We start from the raw sequence: 25563 nt of genomic DNA on the forward strand, positions 1-25563 counted from the left end.
TAGGGAGGGTTGTAGGGGCTGGAGGATTTGGAAACGAGGATGAGAATTTTAAAATCGAGGTGTTATCGGACCGGGAGCCGGTGTCGGTCAGCGAGCACAGGTGGGGGGGGGGGGGGGTGACGGGTGAACAGGACTCGGTGCGAGTTAGGACACGGGGTGGGGGAGGGGCAGCGTGAGTTTTGGGATGAGCTGAAGTTTACGGAGGGTGGAATGTGGGAGAGCATCGGAATGGTCAAGTCAAGAAGGGAACGGAGGCACGGGTGAGGGTTTCCGCAGCCGATGAGCTGAGACGGGGGCGATGTTCCGGAGGTGGAAATAGTCGGTGTCAGGGCTGGTGCAGATCTGTGGTTGGAATCTCATCTCCCAGTTTAAGCTGACACCGAGGTTGTGAACAGTCTGGGTTCAGCCTGAGTTAGTCGCCAAGGGGAGGGACAGAGTGGGGAGCTGGGGGACGGAGTTTATGACGGGGATTGAAGACAGTGGCTTCGGTCTTCCCAATATTTAACCAGAGGAAATTCCTGCTCAATCCAGTACTGGATCTTGGATAAACAGTCTAATAATTGAGAGACAGAGGCGGTGGTGAGGTCGAACTGCGAGTGGGCAGCGTACGTGTAAAAACTGAGGCTGTGTTTTCGGATGCTGTCACCGAGGGGCAGCACATCGATGAGAAATAGCAGCAGGGGGGAGGGGCCAAGGATAGATCCTCGGCAGTGGGGGGAGGTACCCCAGAGGTAACGGTACGGGAGCAGGAAGTCCCCCACCCCTCCCCCCGGGCTGGACGACAGTGGAGAGGTGTCGGAGGAGGTTTGTGTGGTCAGCCGTGTCAATGGGTGCAGGCAGGCTGAGGAGGATGAGGGAGCGAAAGTTTACCCTTCGTCACGGTCACAGCGGATAGTCATTTGTGACGTCGATAGGAGATCTTATCCATTTCAATGAGGACACACCGGGGGAGCAGTGGGGGGTGGGCGGGGGGGGGGGGGGTCGAACCCCAGGACTTACTTTATAAAACACGACCATTAATATTAGCAGCAAGACCAGTCCAGCAATGCTGCCTCCCACGATCATTGGCAATCGGCTGACGGGCTCGAAAATATCCACCTCCGTCATGACCTGAAGGAAGAGAAGGGAGGGTTTACGGATGTAAATCCAATGGGAGTCACCAGCCTCCGAGCTTGTCCTTTGATGTTGGGACCTATAGCTGCAGTTGGCAAGGTGGGGGATGGACAGTCCTGAGATACTATCAGGAGATGTTGTACACCATCATCTTCATAACTAGAAGCTGCCGAGACTCCTGATAAATGGGACGCAGGCTCCATGAAATCAGGACTGAGACTCCCTGTAAATGGGACCCCGACTCCCTGTAAATGGGACCCCGACTCCCTGTAAATGGGACCCCGCCTCCCTGTAAATGGGACCCCGACTCCCTGTAAATGGGACCCCGACTCCCTGTAAATGGGGCACCGACTCCCTGTAAATGGGACCCCGCCTCCCTGTAAATGGGACCCAGACTTCCTGTAAATGGGACCCCGCCTCCCTGTAAATGGGACCCAGACTCTCTGTAAATGGGACCCCGCCTCCCTGTAAATGGGACCCCGCCTCCCTGTAAATGGGACCCAGACTCTCTGTAAATGGGACCCCGACTCCCTGTAAATGGGACCCCGACTCCCTGTAAATGGGACCCTAGCTCTCTATAAGAGGGCTCCCTGGTACTCTGCCCAGCTTTCTGGGCACCAGTCTATGCCCATTTTTCCCACAGTTGGAGATGAGTGGGGCCTTTCTGAGCTGTAACACCCAGGGCTGGAGTCGGCCCCCGCCCTGCCTGGGGATATCGCAGGGCCGCCGGAGCACTCACCGTCGCCTCCTTGTACTGGCCTGTGGGATCCAGGACATCAACGTACTTTTCCCCATCGTAACTGACTCGCACTTTGCTCGGAAGCTGCAGCTTCTTTGCCCTGAGCTGTGGAAATGGGTGGAAATTGCAGAGTGAAGATTCCGGACGTCACCGTAGTTATGTCGCAACCGAATGTCTCCCTCCGACACAACGTCACGTTGCACGTAAAGGTCGGCTTGCATTTCTCTAGCGCCTTTCCCCTCCCCAGGACGTCTCAAAGCTCCTCACAGCCATTTTTTCACGTATCATCGCTTTATAATGGCGGAGCCCCAGCAGCCAGTTTGCGCACAGCACGATCCCACAAACAGCGGCGCTCCCTCAGTACTGACCCTCCGACAGTGCGGCGCTCCTTCAGTACTGACCCTCCGACAGTGCGGCGCTCCCTCAGTACTGACCCTCCGACAGTGCGGCGCTCCCTCAGTACTGACCCTCCGACAGTGCGGCGCTCCCTCAGGACTGACCCTCCGACAGTGCGGAGCTGCCTCAGTATGAATGGACGGAGGGAGTAAGCAAGAGGGAAAGGCTGGGGTATATGGAGGGGATGGAGTGAGACATAGCGACAGGAGAGACGGAGAGTTGACACCTACCTCAGCGACTGCTGCCGACATCAGCTCCCCCTGCAGGTCGAAAATCACCTTCCCATGATCCTCCAGTGCGGCCACGCTGCACTGCAGCACCACGCACAGTGCAATCCCACAGTCCTGGAAGGGAAAGGGCGATGAGCGGACGTGTTATCGGACAGTTGTGTGCCTCTCGGCGCCCCTCTCCCTCCCACCAACACGATTCCAACCGGACGGCCATTTTGACTTGTTTGGCCCCTCCCCCCTGCCTCCTCTGGAGGCGACATTCGGTTCCCCCGACGCCCGTTTAAATTTGCGTTACCCGGGTGACGCGGTGAGGCATTGTGATCGGGAACCGCGCTGCCTGAAAGGGCGGCGGGCGGAGATTGAACAGTCACTTTCTAAAGGGGAATCGGAGAAATACTGGAAGGGGAAAACATTGACCGGGACACGGGGGAGAGAGCAGAGGGGGAGTGGGCTCAATTGGAAAGCTCGAGCAAAGGGCTGGCACAGGGACGATGGACAGAATGGACTCCTGCCTTGCTGTCACATTCTCCGATTCGATCATCTCCAACCCTCCTCCACCCACCCCCATTCCCCCGCCCATTCGGGAGGTTATTACCAGTCTGATTTGGTCTTCCGGTTCCTTCCGTTTCTCTCCCTCCATCGGTGCCACGCTCTCGACGGGGGGCAAACAGACCGAGCGGTTGCCCTGGTAAGACCAGGGGTACGGACACGAAGGAGACAAGACCACAGGTTAGCATCGCCGACCGACATCCTCGGGTTCAAATCCCTCCCAACCTCTGTAACCTCCGAACAACCTTCCCTGTGCTCCTCCTCTTCCGGCCTCTTGATAATCCCACCGCAACCCCCATTTTCATTGCTCCGTCACTGGCCACTGTGGCAGCCTCCTAAACTCTGGAATTCCCCCCCCCCCCCCCAACCCCCTCTGCCTCTCTCTCTCTACTCCTTCAAAGACACTCCTTAAAATTGACCATCCCCACCGAGTTTTTGGTCACCCGTCCCTAATATCCCCAACGCTCCTTTTTGGAAGTCCACTATCTGGAGATCGGAATTTATATATTTTTTTAAAGATCGTTTAAAAAGAGATTTTTCTTTGTTTAGAAAAGATGGTCATCTAATTTGCTACACCGTAACCTGTCTTGCAAAGGACTGTGAGGAGGGAGACGAAATGTCTGCGCATTTCCCAACAAGAACCAAGATGCAGGAAGTTTAAAGGAACTGCCTGTTCTTTTCAGCAAGCAGAGAAATACTGCTCACTGCTAGGTTTGAATGTCTGGGTGAGTGTCATGTGTCAAGCCCCTCCCCACCTGGGGTTTTAAGCTGGCGTTTTCCTCTACAGCAGAGGAACTGGACTCTGACTTAAGCAGACACTAAGTGGGGGGGGGGGTTTCCTCTCTCTCTCTCTCTCTCTCTCTCCATTCCAGCTCGAAAGCTTTCAAATCCTGCTTGCTGAATGACCACTTTGCATTCTCCAGGTTCAATCCGAAACCCCATTGGAGGAAACCATCTGCATCGCCGTCTCCCAGAGGCTCATCAAGCCAGTCGTCTACCTCTTCGAGCTAAAAGCCGCAGGACCCGCTGAATTCAGCTGGAAGGCAGTCGAGTCACCAAACGTCACAGATGGTATACATTTTTAATTTGATGGAGTTAAACTCAGCCAATCTACCAATCTCCACTCTGTAACCTATTTTTGTGTGTGTGTGTGTGTGTGTGTGTGTGTGTGTGTGAGTGAAAGTTGGCATGTTGTTCATCATCTTATCAGTTCGGTTTAGGTACAATAAAGTTAACTTTTTTCTTGGTTAACTCAAGAAAACCTGTCCGATTGTTTCTTGTTATGATCATAACAAGTAAGTAATTAAACATCTACTGAATTGGCCAGCACATGCACTTTCCGAAAAACTAAACCCACTGTGGTCAAACAGGAGAGGGAAAAGAGGGAAGCCCTTTGGCCCCAGCAATTGTGAATGTGGACTTAATTTAAAAAGAGATTCTTTTGTTTAGAAAGATGGTCATCTAGTTTGCTACGCTGTAACCTGCATTGCCAAGGACCGTCAGGAGGGAGACGAAATGTCTGTGCATTTCCCAGCAAGAACCAAGACCCAGGAGGTTTAAAGGAACTGCCTGTTCTTTGCAGCAATCAAAAATGCTCAGGGAATGCCAGCTTTGATCACAAAAAGAGCTGGGATATGAGGAGGTAAGAGTTGAAATATCGGGCCCTATAAAGTTGTGGGTAGACCACCGCCAAGGTACACTGGCATTAGACATGGTGCGGTGCGGCTTCACCAGGACGATACTGGGGCTACAAGGGGTTAAAATATCAGGACAGGTTGCACGGATTGGACCTGTATTCCCTTTCGATGCTCGAGAGCTGGTGCAGTCAAGCTCTTTGAAGTGACGAAAGGAGATTCAAGCCATGAAGAGTCTACAATTTGGGGCACCCCACCTATGGAACCATCGACTTATTTCTCATCCGATCGTGGGATGTGAGCGTCGCTGACCAGGCCAGCAATTTGTTGCCCATCCCTAATTGCCCTTGAGAAGGTGGTGGTGAGCTGCCATCTTGAACCGCTGCAGTCCATTTGGGGTAGGTATACCCACAGTGCTGTTAGGGAGGGAGTTCCAGGATTTTGACCCAGCGACAGTGAAGGAACGGCCGATATAGTTCCAAGTCAGGATGGTGTGTGACTTGGAGGGGAACTTGCAGGTGGTGGTGTTCCCCATGTATTTGCTGCCCTTGTCCTTCTTGTTGGTAGAGGTCGTGGGTTTGGAAGGTGCTGTCGAAGGAGCCTTGGTGCATTGCTGCAGTGCATCTTGTAGATGGTACACACTGCTGCCACTGTGCGTCGGTGGTGGAGGGAGTGAATGTTTGTGGATGGGGTGCCCATCAAGCGGGCTGCTTTGTCCTGGATGGTGTCGAGCTTCTTGAGTGTTGTTGGAGCTGCACCCATCCAGGCAAGTGGAGAGTATTCCATCACACTCCTGACTTGTGCCTTGTAGATGGTGGACAGGCTTCGGGGAGTCAGGAGGTGAGTTACTTGCCACAGGATTCCCAGCCTCTGACCTGCTCTTGTAGCCACGGTATTTATATGACTAGTTTCTGGTCAATGGTAGCCCCTAGGATGTTGATAGTGGGGGATTCAGCGATGGTAATGCCATTGAATGTCAAGGGGAGATGGTTAGATTCTCTCTTGTTGGAGATGGTCATTGCCTGGCACTTGTGTGGCGCGAATGTTAATTGCCACTTATCAGCCCAAGCCTGGATATTGTCCAGGTCTTGCTGCATTTCTACACGGACTGCTTCAGTATCTGAGGAGTCACGAATGGTGCTGAACATTGTGCAATCATCAGCGAACATCCCCACTTCTGACCTTATGATTGAAGGAAGGTCATTGATGAAGCAGCTGAAGATGGTTGGGCCGAGGACACTACCCTGAGGAACTCCTGCAGTGATGTCCTGGAGCTCAGATGATTGACCTCCAACAACCACAACCATCTTCCTTTGCTCTAGGTATGACTCCAACCAGTGAAGGGTTTTCCCCCTGATTCCCAGTGACCTCAGTTTTGCTAGGGCTCCTTGATGCCATACTCGGTCAAATGCTGCCTCGATGTCAAGGGCAGTCACTCTCACCTCACCTCTTGAGTTCAGCTCTTTTGTCCATGTTTGAACCAAGGCTGTAATGTGGTCAGGAGCTGAGTGGCCCTGGTGGAACCCAAACTAAACGTCACTGAGCTGGTTATTGCTAAGCAAGTGCAGCTTGATGGCAGTGTTGATGACACCTTCCATCACTTTACTGATGATTGAGAGTAGACTGATGGGGCGGTAATTGGCCGGGTTGGTCTTGTCCTGCTTTTTGTGTACAGGACATACCTGGGCAATTTTCCACATTGCAGGGTAGATGCCAGTGTTGTAGCTGTACTGGAACAGCTTGCCTAGGGGCGAGGCAAGTTCTGGAGCACAGGTCTTCAGTACTATTGCCGGAATATTGTCAGGGCCCATAGCTTTTGCAGTATCCAGTGCCTTCAGTCGTTTCTTGATATCCCGCGGAGTGAATCAAATTGGCTGAAGTCTGGCATCTGTGATGCTGGGGACTCCAGGAGGAGGCCGAGATGGATCATCAACTCGGCACTTCTGGCTGAAGGTGGATGCAAATGTTTCAGCCTTATCTTTTAGAGTCATAGAGTTATACGGCACAGAAACAGGCCCTTTGGCCCATCTTGTCTGTGTCCACCATCAAGCACCTATGTATTCTAATCCCATTTTCCAGCACTTGGCCCGTAGCCTTGTATGCTTTGGCATTTCAAGTGCTCATCTAAATACTTCTTAAATGTTGTGAGGGTTCCTGCCTCCACCACCTCTTCAGGCAGTGCATTCCAGATTCCAACCACCCTCTGGGTGAAAATTTTTTTCCTCATCCCCTCGAAACCTCCTGCCCCTTACCTTAAATCTCTGCCCCCTGGTTATTGACCCCTCCACTAAGGGAAAAAGTTTCTTCCTATCTAACCGATCAATGCCCCTCATAATTTTGTATTCCTCAATCAGGTCTCCCCTCAGCCTCCTCTGCTCTAAGAAAAACAACCCTAGCCTTTTCAGTCTTCCTTCATAGCTGAAATGCTCCAGCCCAGGCAAGATCCTGGTGAATCTCCTCTGCACCCTCTCCAGTGCAATCACATCCTTCCTATAGTGTGGTGCCCAGAATTGTACACAGTACTCCAGCTGTGGCCTAACTAGTGTTTTATACAGCTCCAACATAACCTCCCTGCTCTTATATTCTATGCCTTGGCTAATAAAGGCAAGTATCCCATATGCCTTCCTAACCACCTTATCTACCTGTGCTGCTGCCTTCAGTGATCTATGGACAAATACACCAAGGTCCCTCTGACCCTCTGTACTTCCTAGGGTCCCACCATCCATTGTCTATTCCCTTGCCTTGTTAGTCCTATCAAAATGCATCACCTCACACTTCTCAGGATTAAATTCCATTTGTCCCTGCTCCGTCCATCCTACCAGCCCATCTATATCGTCCTGTAATCTAAGGCTTTCCTCCTCACGATTTACGACACCACCAATTTCGCACTGATGTGCTGGGCTCCCCCATCATTGAGGATGGAGAAATTTTGTTGAGCCACCTCCTCCAGTTAGTTGTTTAATTGTCCACCACCATTCATGGCTGGATGTGGCAGGACTGCAGAGCTTAGATCTGATCCGTTGGTTATGGGATCACTTAGCTCTGTCTATTGCATGCTGCTTACGCAGTTTAGCACGCAGATAGTCTGTGTTGTAGCTTCACCAGGTTGACACCTCATTTTGAGGTATGCCTGGTGCTGCTCCTGGCATGCCCTCCTGCACTCTTCATTGAACCAGGGCTGGTCTCCTGGCTTGATGGTAATGGTAGAGTGGGGGATATGCCGGGCCATGAGGTTACAGATTGTGGTCGAGCACAATTCTGCTGCTGTTGACGGCCCACAGCGCCTCATGGATGCCCAGTTTTGCATTGCTAGATCTGTTCGAAATCTATCCCATTTAGCACAGTGGTCGTGCCACACAACATGATGGATGGTATCCTCAATGTGAAGGCAGGGCTTCGTCTCCACAAGGACTGCGCGGTGATCACTCTTCCCAATACTGTCATGGACGGAGATGAGGAGAAATTTCTTCACTCGGAGGGTTTTGAATGCTCCATCAAGACTGAGATCGAGAGACCTTTGGTCTCGCGGAATCGCATGATCTGGGGAGCAGGCGGGAAAGTGGAGTTGAGACAGATCAGTCACGATGGTATTGAGTGACGGAACAAGCTCGATGGGCTGAATGGCCTCCTACTTCTCGTGTTCTGGTTGTGAAGGACGGGCGCGGGGAACCGTGATGAAAATGCACCCCCATCCCCCGCCGCCGCCGACCTCCGCCCCTCCCCCGGAGCTAGGTGGCACTCCCTTTCTCCCACCTCCCTCTTCCCTCCGCACTCACCGGTTCTCTCTCGGACACGCTGACGTTCCAGAGCAAGCGGGCGCCGATCCAGGCGGGGACAGTGAACGTCACGGTGATCGGGAGGCTCCTGTGGCCCAGGTTTTCCACCTGCGAAGGCCGGAGTCACGGTGAGGTTCAAAAAGCGGGAAAGCGTGCTCCCCACTCCCCCACCCCCATCCATTTCCTCCTTTCAGCCTGCGGTTAACGCTCCCGGGGATCAGGATTTCGGAAAGGGCCCAGGGTTCGAGTCCCGCCCTCGGCACACGATGCCAGAACAAAAGTCGTGAAATCCCGCCACCCTGGCACGTCGTTCATCAATCCCATGAGCCCTTCCCCTGTTCGACGTCAAGTTGAGGGACAACCTCAGCCTGAGATCATCATTCGATGGTCAAGGCCAGACCCAACAGGGGAGGCCCGAGGCCCAACGTTGTCCCAAAATGGTCGCCTGAGGGAGGTGGGTGGCCAACGCCATCCCAAAAAATGGAGGTTGCGAGGGGCGGGAGGACCCCCACCCCCCCCCCCCCCCCCCCACCCCCCGGAGCCCCGGACTGCACTTGCTCGAGGCTGCCTCACCTGGTAGGAGTGCTTGACCAGTCGTGTGTCCTGACGCCCGGCGGTGAAGTTGACGTCCCGCGTGTACCCGGCCCTAACGGGAGAAAGCGAAAGGATTGTGACTGGAACTCGCAGAGGGTCCGAAGCCCGCTCTGAGGCGGCGGGGTGAAGGCGTTGGGGGGGGGGGTGGCAACGGAGGGGAGGGCGGACGAGTCACGGTGGGGATATGGGGAAAGAGCACGGGGTTGAGAGGGTTTGGGAGTGGCGTCAATTGGATATTATGATCAGGGGGGCCGGCACGGGGGGGGGGGGCGATGGGTCGAATGGCCTCCTCCCCAGGCGGTCTGATTCGAGGATCAGGGAGCAGGCCAAGTCTCTCTTTGAGTGAGAGGGGGTCGCGGGTAGAGGGCGGGAGGGCAGAATGAAGGAGGGCAGGTCAGACAGCCCAAGGTCAGGCGCCAACTGCGGGGGTCGATTCCCATTCACCCCGTCCGCCCCCAATCCACCACCCACTGCCCCTCCATCGCACACTCACTGACCCTGAGGCTGCAAGATTGACTGCGTAGCGAAGCAATATCGTGCGGACGAAAGTGCTCTCGTTGGTGATTCGCAGAGTATTCTGGCTGCAGAGAGAGAGAGAGAGGGGAGACGGTTAGCTGGGGATCCTGGCATCAATACTTCTCCTCAACCTCTCCCAATCCCACTCCCTCACTTCAACTGGGGATCACACCGGGATAGGGGGTGAGGCAATCGAATTTAGAGGGAGCTTTACTCTGTATCTAACCCGTTTTTTTTTAAGGTGGCCTTTATACCCCAGGCCCCTTTTATATAATCTATGTCGAGGGGGTCTTTATTCCTCAGGCCCCCTTTATAGACATAATTTTAAAATAACTTTATTAAAACCAGATAAATAAACAAAACTCAAATTAAAATGCCATTCTCGGCGTCGACGATGCACTCCAGTCCCTGCGGTGCCCACCGGTCGCGGAAGGCCTCAAGCCTGCCGGCGGACACCGCATGCTCCTTCTCCAGGGACACCCGGGCGCGAACGTGACCGCGGAAGAGGGGCAGGCAATCGGGGAGGACGGGACCCCCCCGACGGCCCGCAACCTGGACCTGTGAATCGCCACCTTGGCCAGGCCCAGGAGCAGACCGACGAGGAGATCCTCCTCCCGGCCCAAGCCCCTCCGCACCGGGTGCCCAAAGATCAGGAGCGTGGGACTGAAGTGCAGCCAGAATTTGAGGAGCATCCCCTTCAGATACTCAAAGAGGGGCTGCAACCTCGCACACTCCGTATAAACGTGGAACACGGACTCGTCCAGGCCGCAGAAAGTACAGGTGGCCTGGGAGTCCGTGAACCTACTTAAAAGTCTATTGCACGGGACTGCCCTGTGCAGCACCCTCCACCCCAGGTCCCCGATGTAAAGGGGGAAGACTCCCGCGTAGAGAGACCTCCATCGGGGTTTCCCCTCGCCGCCAGATGGCAACGCGGACCGCCAGGGCGTGTCCGGCCGGCTGACGAGGGCGAGGAAGTGGAGAGTGTGCAGGAGCAGCCCATACAGGAAACTGTACGGCCCGTACTGTACCTGTCCTGGGAGTGTTTGATGGGGGACAGTGTGGAGGGAGCTTGACTCTGTATCTAACCCCCGTACTGTACCTGTCCTGGGAGTGTTTGATGGGGACAGTGTGGAGGGAGATTTACTCTGTATCTAACCCCCGTACTGTACCTGTCCTGGGAGTGTTTGATGGGGGACAGTGTAGAGGGAGCTTTACTCTGTATCTAACCCCCGTACTGTCCCTGTCCTGGGAGTGTTTGATGGGGGACAGTGTAGAGGGAGCTTTACTCTGTATCTAACCCCTGTACTGTACCTGTCCTGGGAGTGTTGGATTGGACAATGTCGAGGGTTGTACCTGGTTGCACGGATGTTGAAACTTCCATTCTGCTTCTCAGCTCCCGATGTGCTGAGGTCAAAGTTGGCTTTGAAAGTTACCTGGGAACAGAGGGAGAGGGTTACAGCAGGTTGAGTTTCCCTGGGCTTTTGTTACCAGTGTCACCCGCTGCCAGGCCATGTTCTCCCAGCTACAGTTCCCAGCGGGACAGTGAATGCTCATGTTTCATTGCACAACAGGATGGAAAGCACAAAGAGCTCAGCGCAGAGAGGGGAGGCGAAGGGAAATGGAGGGGTGGAGACGGGAAAGGAGGAGAGGGGAAGGGAAGGGAAGGGAGGGGTGTGGAGGAGAGGGTAGGCAAGGGGATCAGACTGAGGATGGGAGTGAGTGACAGAGTGAGAGAGGGAGCGGCTGAGGGGGCGAAGAAAGTGGCCACTTACACGAGAAGCTTTGGCAAAGACTGGATGGTTCACCGAACATCTCAAAGTTGTTCTTTCGATCCAACTGTGATACTGCAGGTCACCACACTCAATATAAACACTGCTCGGCTAAAACACAAGAGGACTGGGATTAGATACAGAGTAAAGCTCCCTCTACACTGTCCCCCATCAAACACTCCCCAGGACAGGTACAGTACGGAGGTTAGATACAGAGTAAAGCTCCCTCTACACTGTCCCCCATCAAACACTCCCCAGGACAGGTACAGTACGGGGGTTAGATACAGAGTAAAGCTCCCTCTACACTGTCCCCCATCAAACACTCCCAGGACAGGTACAGTACGGAGGTTAGATACAGAGTAAAGCTCCCTCCACACTGTCACATCAAACACTCCCAGGACAGGTACAGTACGGGGGTTAGATACAGAGTAAAGCTCCCTCTACACTGTCCCCCATCAAACACTCCCCAGGACAGGTACAGTACGGAGGTTAGATACAGAGTAAAGCTCCCTCCACACTGTCACATCAAACACTCCCAGGACAGGTACAGTACGGGGGTTAGATACAGAGTAAAGCTCCCTCTACACTGTCCCCCATCAAACACTCCCAGGACAGGTACAGTACGGGGGTTAGATACAGAGTAAAGCTCCCTCTACACTGTCCCCATCAACCACTCCCCAGGACAGGTACAGTACGGGGGTTAGATACAGAGTAAAGCTCCCTCTACACTGTCCCCCATCAAACACTCCCCAGGACAGGTACAGTACGGAGGTTAGATACAGAGTAAAGCTCCCTCCACACTGTCACATCAAACACTCCCAGGACAGGTACAGTACGGGGGTTAGATACAGAGTAAAGCTCCCTCTACACTGTCCCCATCAAACACTCCCAGGACAGGTACAGTACGGGGGTTAGATACAGAGTAAAGCTCCCTCTACACTGTCCCCATCAAACACTCCCAGGACAGGTACAGTACGGGGGTTAGATACAGAGTAAAGCTCCCTCAACACTGTCCCCATCAAACACTCCCAGGACAGGTACAGCACTGGGATTGGCTGCTCTCTGATTTGGGAGCCTGAGTGCATCAACGAGGTGCAGCTGACTGTGGCTGTGTGCACAGGTTGGAGGCTGCAGGCTGTGTGACTGCTGCAAGAGGGAGACTCAAACTGAAACAAAAGTTTTTTCCAAATTTCAACCAAGGAAGGAAGGCAGAGAACTGGAAGACCTTTTGTGAGTTTGTTTTATCCTGCAGTCTTTTTCATTGATTGTTGGGGGTGGGGAAAAGAAGAGACCTGAAGACCTTGGGTGGGGCTGCATTGTTCAATAGGGAGCTCCTGTGTTTAACATCTTTGGATGGGGAGCTCCCTCCCCACCCCAACTACTAAGCCTGGGACAGTTGGAGCTGCCCAGGTGAAGAGACTTCTCTTATCTGAACATCGAAGGAGTCGTGTGCCTGGGCAGCTTACAGCTGACCCAGGTGAAGACATCACCCCACCCTCCCACTGGAAGACCAGCTACAAGACTTGTGCAATACTGACAAAGACTGATTCCTCCTGGCCTTCCTCTCCCTCAGCCTCTTCCCCTGTGCTACATCCTTTAAGTGTTGCTTTTTTGATTTATTGTATTTGCTCTTTTTTTTTTCTCTCAACAAAGTGCCTGTAACTCTTCTACCCCATGACTTCTCAGTCCTCTCCGGTGGCGGGGCCCTCCTATGCTGCCCTCCTGTGACAGCTGCTCCTGTGGCCCCGTCACCATTTAAAATCTTAACATCAAAACATGGGGTGAAGAGTTACACCCATCCTAATATGACTATTGAGGCTTGTGTTAAGGCAATGGCCGTGGTTGTCGGCCCCTCGGCCATTGTTGCAGCCTCAAAGATGTATGAGAAGGCTGTGTTCTTCCTGAAGACCGAGCGGGCTGTGTCCCTCGCCCTAAGTACGGGGCTCACAGTGGGTGGGATTTTCCTGCCAGTGGACCCTCTGGGGGCCACTGCGCATCGGGTAATCTTGTCGAACGTCCCACCCTTCATTCCTGATGAGCTCCTCCTCCCCCACCTACAAGATCTGGGGGAGGTGAGGTCAGGGATCACCCCAGTCCCGCTCAGTCTTTGGGAGCACAGCCTCCGACATGTCTACTCCTTCCGCCGCCAGCTATTCATGCAGCTGGCGCGGGAGGAGGTCTTGGAGGGCCACGTCGGTATAGAGTTTCAGGGGAAGGCCTACCGCGTCTTCTGGACCTCGGATGGGGCGCGGTGCCACGTCTGCAAGGGGCATGTTCCTAATAACTGCCCCAACCTCCCGGACGCCAGCTCCACCTCGGCGGCCCAGAGTGGTTCCACAGCACCTCCTCCCACTCCCCCCACACATCCAACAGACACCGCTCAGTCGGTTCCGGAGGCTGTGGTTTTCACAGCCTCCGGCGGGGAGGGCAGCGTCCGTCCGAGCGGAAGGAAGACGCGGGGAAAAAAGAAACATCATGAGGCGCGTCCCCTGGACACTTTAACTCAACCCGAGCCTGAGCTCAGCCCAAAGCCCATTCCCATGGAATCCACCTGTCCCAGGGTTGGGCTCAGGCCCAGGGTGACTAAAAAGGAAAAAAAGGGTGCGGAGGCGGAGGCCTCTGATGACATGGAGGTCTCTGAGCCTTCGCACCCTAGTGGGAAAAAGAGGAGAAGGCACCCCTCCACAGAAATAACACAGGGCCCTGAGGTGCTGGGCCCATCTATTGGAGGGGAGCTGCCTCCTGCTTCGGGTCCTCAGGTTCCCCCTACCGCCACCACCAAGGCTACAAAGTCCGGGCAGGAGCTCCCTATTCCTCAGGAGGGAGGGGAGGGGAAGGCCCCGGTACATGAGGCCCCTCCTGAAGGAGTAAGTGGGGCCCTGCTTGTGGTGGGGGAGCCTGGGGACGCCGCCCATTCCGCCACTGCTACTGGGTCGGGTGCCCTGAATGAAGGGGAGGGCGACGCCCCAGAGGGTGAGCCCTCACAGCCGGAGTCCACCACCAACCAGGAGATACCCGACCTGGTGAAAACTGAGAATGCTGCCCCATCTGCTGGGCCTGTGGGTGCTGGCGGAGCGGGAGATGGCCTCCTCTCTCCGCCTCCGGTCTCGGCTCCGGCTGGATTTCCAGAGTCGGGATCTTATGTCTCCCCTGGACCCCTCATTGGCCTGGGGATGGAGGTGGAGGGGGTTCCTGAACTGCTGGTACCCACAGGCTCCAGTTTCACAACAGAACCCAGAGAGGACTCCTCCGCCATCGATCCTGGGGGTGGGATCGTGACGGAGGCGGGACCAGCTGGCGCGGCTGGGACGTCCGCCCCACAGTGTGGTAGTGGATGTGTCGGCCGCTGGCGGTGACGACCCGGAGGAGGATGGGGATTCGGTGTGGGGCACGGAGGATGATCTTGATTCCATCGCCAGTGAGGTGGTGGAGTCCCTCGTGCCTCCCACCGAATCTCCTCTCATCCCCACTGCGGAACTCCGGGATTTCCTCGCGGCTTGCAGAGGTTGCCGCAATAAAGTTCAGCTGGCCCTCGACAGTTGGTCGAATCTGGCGCTGATCATCCAGTCCGTCCGTGCCGCCCTTAAGATAGCGGGCAAGCGCGCGGACGTGAAACTGGTTGAGAGGCGCCGTTTTAATGTGTTCCTCAATGGGTTGCTGGGGGAGTGGAGGGCCAGGTGCACTTCCACTTCCTCCTCACAGTGAGGTGTTTGTGACGGGTTTTAATTACCTTTGACATGAAGATAACCATAGCCAGCCTCAACATCAACGGCAGCAGAGGGGCTCACCGCAGATTTCACAATCTCTCAGTCCTCAGGGAAGGGAGATACGTGGTGAGCTTTCTGCAGGAAACCCACACCGTTCCGGGAGACGAAGCCACCTGGCTCCTGGAGTGGCAGGGTGGGGTCTACATGAGTCACCTCACCCCTATTTCTAGTGGGGTGGCTATCTTGTTGGCCCCGACTTTTCAGCCGGAGATCTTGGGGGTCAAGGAGCTAGTGCCGGGCCGCTTGCTCCACCTCGCCGTTCGCCTGGGTAGCGTGCCGCTCCACTTTGTGAACGTGTACGCGCCCAGGCCCGGCGCTTTGCAAGCGCGCTTCTTTGAAGAAGTGTCCGCTCTCTTGAGCTGCATCGATAGCGGCGAGTGCATCATCCTCAGGGGGGATTTTAACTGCACCCTCGAGGTGGGGGATCGCTCCGGTCTCCAGCGCGGCCAAGCGTCGGTGGAGAAGTTGAGGGGACTGATCAGCTCCCTTAACTTGGTGGACGTCTGGCGGAATCTCCATCCCGACTCCAGCGCCTTCACGTGGAGGTCTGGAGGAGGGGGGTCGCGAATCGACCGCCTCTACATTTCGCAGGCGTACGTCTCCCGCGTTTCGGCGGCCTCCATGCGGCTGGTGCCGTGCTGGGACCACCGCCTGGTGTGGGCGGAGTTCACTCCGCTCCGCACGCGGGCGGGGTCCACGTACTGGCACTTTAACAACCGGCTGCTGGAGGACGTGCGATTTCGGGACTCGTTCTGTCGATTCTGGGCCGACTGGAGAAGGAAGCAGGGGGGCTACCCCTCCTTGAGGCTATGGTGGGATGTGGGCAAGACTCACATCCGCGTCTTCTGTCAGGAGTACGCGAAGGGGTCGACCAAGAGGCGGGAAGCCGAGTTTGGGCGCCTTGAGAGGGAGGTGCTCGACTTGGAGTCCCGCCTCGGTCATGCCGTCGCGGACCCCGCCCTGTGTCAGGCGTACAAAGAGAAGAAGGGCGCGCTGAGGAACCTGCAGCTCATAGGGTCCCGAGGCGCGTACGTGAGGTCGCAGATCCAGATCCTGGAAGATTTGGACCGCGCCTCACCCTTCTTCTACTCGCTGGAAAAATGGCGGGGGATCCGTAAGCAGCTCGTCGAGCTGCTGGCCGACGACGGATCCTCCATCATGGATCCGGAAGGAATGGGCCTCCTGGTCCGGACGTATTACAGTGTGTTGTTCTCTCCGGATCCGTCCAGCGAGGATGCGCGCAGAGTTTTGTGGGAGGACCTGCCGCAGGTCAGCCCGGAGGGCGCCGAAGGATTGGAGGCTCCGCTCACGTTGGCGGAGCTGACTGGCGCCCTCCACCAGCTCTCGAGGGGAAAATCCCCAGGGCTGGATGGGTTGACCGTGGAGTTCCTCAGGGCGTTCTGGGACGTCCTGGGGGACGATTACGCGCGGGTCCTGGGGGAAAGCCTGGCGACCGGGGAGATGCCCCTCTCGTGGCGCAGGGCGGTCATCGTCCTGCTGCCGAAGAGGGGCGATCTCCGCCTGCTTAAAAACTGGCGTCCGGTCTCCCTCCTCAGCACGGATTATAAGATCTTTGCCCGGGCTATGTCTACCCGCCTGGGCTCCGTGCTGGCCCACATGATCCACCCCGACCAGTCCTACACGGTCCCGGGCCGGTCCATCCAGGACAACATCCACCTGGTCCGGGACCTGATCCATCTTTCCCAGAGGACTGGTCAGTCGGTCGCCTTTCTCTCCCTCGATCAGGAGAAGGCGTTCGACAGGGTGGATCACGATTACCTTTTCGGGACTCTGCGCGCTTTCGGACTCGGGCCGCATTTCGTGGCCCGGGTCCGACTTTTATACGCCGCCGCAGAGTGTCTAGTCAAAGTTAACGGGTCCTTGACGGCGCCCCTTCGATTTGGGAGAGGAGTGCGTCAGGGGTGCCCCATGTCCGGCCAATTGTATACCATCTGCGTGGAGCCCTTCCTGTGCCTGCTTCGCAGGAGGTTGACGGGATTGGCTCTGCGCGAGCCGGCCGTGCTCCTCGCAATCACAGATCCCGTTGACTTGCGGAGGATGCGCGACTGCCAGCAGACCTTTTCTGCCGCGTCCTCCGCGAGGATCAATTGGGAGAAATGTTCCGGACTCCTGGTTGGTCAGTGGCGGGTGGACTCCCTGCCGGAGGAGATGACACCTTTTGCGTGGAGCACCACGCACCTCCTCTACCTGGGAGTCCACCTTAGCCCCGCTGAGGAAGCCTGGCTGGCAAACTGGCATGAGTTGGAGGCGAAAGTCACCGCTCGGCTGGGGCGCTGGACAGGACTGCTCCGAGTGCTTTCCTACAGGGGCCGAGCGTTGGTCATAAACCAACTGGTGGCCTCCATGTTGTGGTACCGGTTGGTCACTTTGGCCCCGCCCTCTGTATTTGCCACCAAGATCCAGAAGAAACTTGTCGATTTCTTCTGGGGCAAGAGGAAACACTGGGTCTCTGCTGCGGTCCTGAGTCTCCCGATTGAGGAGGGCGGTCAGTCGCTGGTGTGCGTCCGCACCCAGGCTGCGACTCTCCGCCTTCGGACCCTGCAGATGACACTAAGGTCGGTGGAGTTGTGGATAGTGCCGAAGGATGTTGTAGGGTACAGAGGGACATAGATAGGCTGCAGAGCTGGGCTGAGAGATGGCAAATGGAGTTTAATGCGGAAAAGTGTGAGGTGATTCACTTTGGAAGGAGTAACAGGAATGCAGAGTACTGGGCTAATGGGAAGATTCTTGGTAGTGTAGATGAGCAGAGAGATCTTGGTGTCCAGGTGCATAAATCCCTGAAAGTTGCCACCCAGGTTAATAGGGCTGTTAAGAAGGCATATGGTGTGTTAGCTTTTATTAGTAGGGGGATCGAGTTTCGGAGCCACGAGGTCATGCTGCAGCTGTACAAAACTCTGGTGAGACCGCACCTGGAGTATTGCGTGCAGTTCTGGTCACCGCATTATAGGAAGGATGTGGAAGCTTTGGAAAGGGTGCAGAGGAGATTTACTAGGATGTTGCCTGGTATGGAGGGAAGGTCTTACGAGGAAAGGCTGAGGGACTTGAGGTTGTTGTCGTTGGAGAGAAGGAGGAGGAGAGGTGACTTAATAGAGACATATAAGATAATCAGAGAGTTAGATAGGGTGGATAGTGAGAGTCTTTTTCCTCGGATGGTGATGGCAAACACGAGGGGACATAGCTTTAAGTTGAGGAGTGATAGATATAGGACAGATGTCAGAGGTAGTTTCTTTACTCAGAGAGTAGTAGGGGCGTGGAACGCCCTGCCTGCAACAGTAGTAGACTCGCCAACTTTAAGGGCATTTAAGTGGTCATTGGATAGACATATGGATGAAAATGGAATAGTGTAGGTCAGATGGTTTCACAGGTCGGCGCAACATCGAGGGCCGAAGGGCCTGTACTGCGCTGTAATGTTCTAATTCTAATTCTAATACCTGTACGTCGAGCGTCCTCCCAGATGGTGTGCGCTGGCGACGTATTTTTTCCGCCAGTGTCACTGCCTTCAAGACGACACGCAGCTCCCGGTGGAGTCTGTTAGCTGCGCCTCTCTGAGGGAGTTGCCTGTCTTTTACCAGGATCTATTCCGAGTCTGGAACATGGTCGCCTCCAGTCAGGGCATGCGGTGTCTGCCGGCGGAGGAGAGCGCCTCGGCTGTCCGGGCGGCTGACTCCGGGGACGGTCCGGCGGGCGGAGGAGTAGCCGAAACCCCCGGGACGCCCCTCACTGCGGGTGGCGAGGGTGCTCAGGAGTGCGGAGCGATCCCGGCCGAGCTGACTCCCGCTCGGCCGGAACTGCTCATCGGACCCATGCCCCGAAACCCTCCTCGGGAGCCGGTCCCGCACAACCCGAGCCGCCTCTCGGAAATGCCCTCCGTGCCATTCCAATCGGCGCGGAGGGGTTTCCTGTACGGGCTGCTCCTGCACACTCTCCACTTCCTCGCCCTCGTCAGCCGGCCGGACACGCCCTGGCGGTCCGCGTTGCCATCTGGCGGCGAGGGGAAACCCCGATGGAGGTCTCTCTACGCGGGAGTCTTCCCCCTTTACATCGGGGACCTGGGGTGGAGGGTGTTGCACAGGGCAGTCCCGTGCAATAGACTTTTAAGTAGGTTCACGGACTCCCAGGCCGCCTGTACTTTCTGCAGCCTGGACGAGTCCGTGTTCCACATTTATACGGAGTGTGCGAGGTTGCAGCCCCTCTTTGAGTATCTGAAGGGGCTGCTCCTCAAATTCTGGCTGCACTTCAGTCCCACGCTCCTGATCTTTGGGCACCCGGTGCGGAGGGGCGTGGGCCGGGAGGAGGATCTCCTCGTCGGTCTGCTCCTGGGCCTGGCCAAGGTGGCAATTCACAGGTCCAGGTTGCAGGCAGTCGGGGGGTCCGTCCTCCCCGATTGCCTGCCCCTCTTCCGCGGTTACGTTCGCGCCCGGGTGTCCCTGGAGAAGGAGCATGTGGTGTCCGCAGGTACGCTTGAGGCCTTCCGCGACCGGTGGGCACCGCAGGGACTGGAGTGCATTGTCGACGCCGAGAATGGCATTTTAATTTGAGTTTTTTGTTTGTTTATCTGTTTTTAATAAAGTTATTTTAAAAATATGTATATAAAGGAGGCCTGAGGAATAAAGGCCCCCTCGACATAAAATAAAGAAAAGGAGACCTGGGGTATAAAGGCGAAAAAAAAAATGAAAAAAAAGGTTAAAAAGAAAGAAAAAAAAAATGGTGTCTGTGTCTCTCTCTCTGTCTCCCTCCCGCTCTCTCTCTGTCTCCCTCCCGCTCTCTCTCTCTCTGTCTCCCTCCCGCTCTCTCTCTCTCTGTCTCCCTCCCGCTCTCTCTCTCTCTGTCTCCCTCCCGCTCTCTCTCTCTCTGTCTCCCTCCCGCTCTCTCTCTCTCTCCCTCCCACTCTCTCTCTGTCTCCCTCCCACTCCCTCTCTGTCTCTCCCTCTCTCTCTCTGTCTCCCTCCCACTCTCTCTCTGTCTCCCTCCCACTCTCTCTCTGTCTCCCTCCCGCTCTCTCTCTGTCTCCCTCCCACTCCCTCTCTGTCTCCCTCCCACTCCCTCTCTGTCTCTCCCTCTCTCTCTCTGTCTCCCTCCCACTCTCTCTCTGTCTCCCTCCCACTCTCTCTCTGTCTCCCTCCCGCTCTCTCTCTGTCTCTCCCTCTCTCTCTCTGTCTCCCTCCCACTCTCTCTCTCTCACTCCCGCTCTCTCTCTCTCACTCCCGCTCTCTCTCTCTCACTCCCGCTCTCTCTCTGTCTCCCTCCCACTCCCTCTCTGTCTCTCCCTCTCTCTCTCTCTGTCTCCCTCCCACTCTCTCTCTGTCTCCCTCCCACTCTCTCTCTGTCTCCCTCCCACTCTCTCTCTGTCTCTCCCTCTCTCTCTCTCTGTCTCCCTCCCGCTCTCTCTCTGTCTCCCTCCCACTCTCTCTCTGTCTCTCCCTCTCTCTCTGTCTCCCTCCCGCTCTCTCTCTGTCTCCCTCCCGCTCTCTCTCTGTCTCCCTCCCACTCTCTCTCTGTCTCTCCCTCTCTCTCTCTCTCTCTGTCTCCCTCTCTGTCTCTCCCTCTCTCTGTCTCCCTCCCACTCTCTCTCTGTCTCCCTCCCGCTCTCTCTCTGTCTCTCCCTCTCTCTCTCTCTCTGTCTCCCTCTCTGTGTCTCCCTCTCTGTCTCCCTCCCTTATTCACTCTCTGTCTGCCCGGAATTCCTCCCCTCCCCACCCACCACCACCCCCAGCTCCGTGTGAGGAATGAGACTAATCCAATCCAAAGCCTACCTGCACCGCGGAGATCTTTTTGAAGGACAGACGGGCGGGATGGTCGACGATGAGCTGGGTCTTGTAGGAATCCTCGTGCGCGTTCTCCAGCACCACCACCGCTGTCAGCACTGCGTCCCGCCTGACCACAACCGTGTCGCCGCTGGGGAGACAACGAATGCCTGTGTGACTCCTGTCCGTAACCCAGCAGTGCGCCCCAGTTCGAGGTGAGGAGATGAGGCGGGGAGTGAGGCCGGCGGACGGGGAGTGAGGCCGGCGGACGGGGAGTGAGGCCTGCGGACTGGGAGTGCGGCCTGCGGGTGGGGAGTGAGGCCGGCGGACGGGGAGTGAGGCCGGCGGACGGGGAGTGTGGCCGGCGGACGGGGTGTGTGGCCGGCGGGCGGGGAGTGAGGCCTGCGGGCGGGGAGTGAGGCCTGCGGGCGGGGAGTGAGGCCTGAGGGCGGGGAGTGAGGCCTGAGGGCGGGGAGTGAGGCCTGCCGATGGGGAGTGAGGCCTGCCGGCGGGGAGTGAGGCCTGCCGGCGGGGAGTGAGGCCTGCGGGCGGGGAGTGAGGCCTGCAGATGGGGAGTAAGGCCTGCGGGCGGGGATGAGGCCTGCGGAGAGGAAGAGAGGGCCTCAGCCTGAGCAGCGACTACATCCTTTCTGTTAATGGGTAACCTGCGGAGTCTGTGCGAAAAACTACATTCGCAAATAGGAGTCAATAGGTTAACCTTTGGCCTTTCGCACGCAGAATGGCGAGAACAATGAAAGATGCCAAACTCTTACCCTGAGAAGTTGAAGAAAACCCTCAGATAGTCCATGCACTCATTGTCCCATCCGCAGTCCCTCTCAAACGGCAACTGGAAGAAAGAAAAGCAAGGCCGAGTCAAACACAGCCGCACGACCCATTACCAAGCTTGCCCTAAGGCCTGGACAGGCCGAGAAGCATTCGGAAGGTATGTGGGAACTGACTAGAGGGGCAGAATAGACGTCACCAGATCTGATACGGAAGTAAGCAATACAATCCCTCTCACTGTCACTCAGTAACCCCTCTCCCCCCAGTGCCCTGTGTTACTGACTGTATCTCTACTGATGTTAATCCAGCTCCCTCACACTGTCACTCAGTCATCCCTCTCCCCTCAGCGCCCTGTGTTACTGACTGTATCTCTACTGATGTTAATCCAGCTCCCTCACACTGTCACTCAGTCATCCCTCTCCCCCCAGCGCCCTGTGTTACTGACTGTATCTCTACTGATGTTATTCCAGCTCCCTCACACTGTCACTCAGTAACCCCTCTCCCCCCAGAGCCCTGTGTTACTGACTGTATCTCTACTGATGTTAATCCAGCTCCCTCACACTGTCACTCAGTAACCCCTCTCCCCCCAGCGCCCTGTGTTACTGACTGTATCTCTACTGATGTTAATCCAGCTCCCTCACACTGTCACTCAGTAACCCCTCTCTCCCCCAGCGCCCAGTGTTACTGACTGTATCTCTACTGATGTTAATCCAGCTCCCTCACACTGTCACTCAGTAACCCCTCTCTCCCCCAGCGCCCTGTGTTACTGACTGTATCTCTACTGATGTTAATCCAGCTCCCTCACACTGTCACTCAGTAACCCCTCTCTCCCCCCAGTGCCCTGTGTCACTGACTGTATCTCTACTGATGTTAATCCAGCTCCCTCACACTGTCACTCAGTAACCCCTCTCTCCCCCCAGCACCCTGTGTTACTGACTGTATCTCTACTGATGTTAATCCAGCTCCCTCACACTGTCTCTCAGTAACCCCACTCCCCCCAGCTCCCTGTGTTACTGACTGTATTTCTACTGATGTTAATCCTGCTCCCTCACAGTGTCACTCAGTAACCCCTCTGCCCCCCAGCGCCCTGTGTTACTGACTGTATCTCTACTGATATTAATCCACCTCCCTCACACTGTCACTCAGTAACCCCTCTCCCCCCCCCAGCGCCCTGTGTTACTGACTGTATCTCTACTGATGTTAATCCAGCTCCCTCACACTGTCACTCAGTAACCCCTCTCCCCCCAGCACCCTGTGTTACTGACTGTATCTCTACTGATGTTAATCCAGTTCCCTCACACTGTCACTCAGTAACCCCTCTCCCCCCAGTGCCCTGTGTTACTGACTGTATCTCTACTGATGTTAATCCTGCTCCCTCACACTGTCACTCAGTAACCCCTCTCCCCCCAGTGCCCTGTGTTACTGACTGTATCTCTACTGATGTTAATCCAGTTCCCTCACACTGTCACTCAGTAACCCCTCTCCCCCCAGCACCCTGTGTTACTGACTGTATCTCTACTGATGTTAATCCAGCTCCCTCACACTGTCACTCAGTAACCCCTCTCCCCCCAGCGCTCGGTATTACTGACTGTATCTCTACTGATGTTAATCCAGCTCCCTCACACTGACACTCAGTAACCCCTCTCCCCCCAGCACCCTGTGTTACTGACTGTATCTCTACTGATGTTAATCCAGTTCCCTCACACTGTCAGTCAGTAACCCCTCTCCCCCCAGCGCCCTGTGTTACTGACTGTATCTCTACTGATGTTAATCCAGCTCCCTCACACTGTCACTCAGTAACCCCTCTCCCCCCAGCACCCTGTGTTACTGACTGTATCACTACTGATGTTAATCCAGCTCCCTCAAACTGTCACTCAGTAACCCCTCTCTCCCCAGCACCCTGTGTTACTGACTGTATCTCTACTGATGTTAATCCAGTTCCCTCACACTGTCACTCAGTGACCCCTCACCCCCAGCACCCTGTGTTACTGACTGTATCTCTATTGATGTTAATCCAGCTCCCTCACACTGTCACTCAGTAACCCCTCTCCCCCAGTGCCCTGTGTTACTGACTGTATCTCTACTGATGTTAATCCAGCTCCCTCACACTGTCACTCAGTAACCCCTCACCCCCAGCACCCTGTGTTACTGACTGTATCTCTATTGATGTTAATCCAGCTCCCTCACACTGTCACTCAGTATCCCCTCGCCCCCATCTTGCTGAAGTTACTGACTGTATCTCTACTGATGTTAATCCAGCTCCCTCACACTCTCACTCAGTAACCCCTCTCCCCCCAGTGCCCTGTGTTAGTGACTGTATCTCTACTGATGTTAATCCAGCTCCCTCACGCTGTCACTCAGTAACCCCTCTCCCCCGCAGCACCCTGTGTTACTGACTGTATCTCTACTGATGTTAATCCAAATCCCTCACACTGTCACTCAGTAACCCCTCTCCCCCCAGCACCCTGTGTTACTGACTGTATCTCGACTGATATTAATCCAAATCCCACACACTGTCACTCAGTAACCCCTCTCTCCCCAGCACCCTGTGTTACTGACTGTATCTCTACTGATGTTAATCCAAATCCCTCACACTGTCACTCAGTAACCCCTCACCCCCCAGCACCCTGTGTTACTGACTGTATCTCTACTGATGTTAATCCAGTTCCCTCACACTGTCACTCAGTAACCCCTCTCCCCCCAGTGCCCTGTGTTACTGACTGTATCTCTACTGATGTTAATCCAGCTCCCTCACATTGTCAGTCAGTAACCCCTCTCCCCCCAGCGCCCTGTGTTACTGACTGTATCTCTACTGATGTTAATCCAGCTCCCTCACACTGTCACTCAGTAACCCCTCTCCCCCCAGCACCCTGTGTTACTGACTGTATCTCTACTGATGTTAATCCAGCTCCCTCACACTGTCACTCAGTAACCCCTCTCCCCCCAGCACCCTGTGTTACTGACTGTATCACTACTGATGTTAATCCAGCTCCCTCAAACTGTCACTCAGTAACCCCTCTCTCCCCAGCACCCTGTGTTACTGACTGTATCTCTACTGATGTTAATCCAGTTCCCTCACACTGTCACTCAGTAACCCCTCTCCCCCCAGTGCCCTGTGTTACTGACTGTATCTCTACTGATGTTAATCCAGCTCCCTCACACTGTCACTCAGTAACCCCTCTCCCCCCAGCGCTCGGTATTACTGACTGTATCTCTACTGATGTTAATCCAGCTCCCTCACATTGTCAGTCAGTAACCCCTCTCCCCCCAGCGCCCTGTGTTACTGACTGTATCTCTACTGATGTTAATCCAACTCCCTCACACTGTCACTCAGTAACCTCTCTCCCCCCAGCGCCCTGTGTTACTGACTGTATCTCTACTGATGTTAATCCAGCTCCCTCACACTGTCACTCAGTAACCCCTCTCCCCCCAGCACCCTGTGTTACTGACTGTATCACTACTGATGTTAATCCAGCTCCCTCAAACTGTCACTCAGTAACCCCTCTCTCCCCAGCACCGTGTGTTACTGACTGTATCTCTACTGATGTTAATCCAGCTCCCTCACACTGTCACTCAGTAACCCCTCTCCCCCAGTGCCCTGTGTTACTCACTGTATCTCTACTAATGTTAATCCAGCTCCCTCACACTGTCACTCAGTAACCCCTCTCCCCCAGTGCCCTGTGTTACTCACTGTATCTCTACTGATGTTAATCCAGCTCCCTCACACTGTCACTCAGTAACCCCTCTCCCCCCAGCGCCCTGTGTTACTGACTGTATCTCTACAGATTTTAATCCAGCTCCCTCACACTGTCACTCAGTAACCCCTCTCCCCCCAGTGCCCTGTGTTACTGACTGTATCTCTACTGATGTTAATCCAGCTCCCTCACACTGTCACTCAGTAACCCCTCTCCCCCAGTGCCCTGTGTTACTCA

General features: G+C 55.4%; 1 protein-coding gene across 1 annotated transcript in view; it reads right to left on the minus strand.

Moving 5' to 3' along the window:
• Positions 1-25563, minus strand: part of LOC137361838 (integrin alpha-M-like) — a gene marked incomplete at its 5' end in the record, with an annotated part of 127154 nt that overhangs the window by 3003 nt on the left and 98588 nt on the right. Inside the window, 11 exons of the mRNA XM_068026441.1 lie at positions 1000-1110; positions 1853-1957; positions 2479-2592; positions 3074-3163; positions 8438-8545; positions 9011-9083; positions 9529-9612; positions 10901-10980; positions 11320-11427; positions 20858-20999; positions 21622-21695. Coding sequence (XP_067882542.1) covers positions 1000-1110; positions 1853-1957; positions 2479-2592; positions 3074-3163; positions 8438-8545; positions 9011-9083; positions 9529-9612; positions 10901-10980; positions 11320-11427; positions 20858-20999; positions 21622-21695 — 1089 coding nt within the window. The remainder of the gene's footprint in view (positions 1-999; positions 1111-1852; positions 1958-2478; positions 2593-3073; positions 3164-8437; positions 8546-9010; positions 9084-9528; positions 9613-10900; positions 10981-11319; positions 11428-20857; positions 21000-21621; positions 21696-25563) is intronic.

This window comes from Heterodontus francisci, unplaced genomic scaffold (assembly GCF_036365525.1).
Source record: "Heterodontus francisci isolate sHetFra1 unplaced genomic scaffold, sHetFra1.hap1 HAP1_SCAFFOLD_1104, whole genome shotgun sequence".
Taxonomy (NCBI): Eukaryota; Metazoa; Chordata; class Chondrichthyes; order Heterodontiformes; family Heterodontidae; genus Heterodontus; species Heterodontus francisci.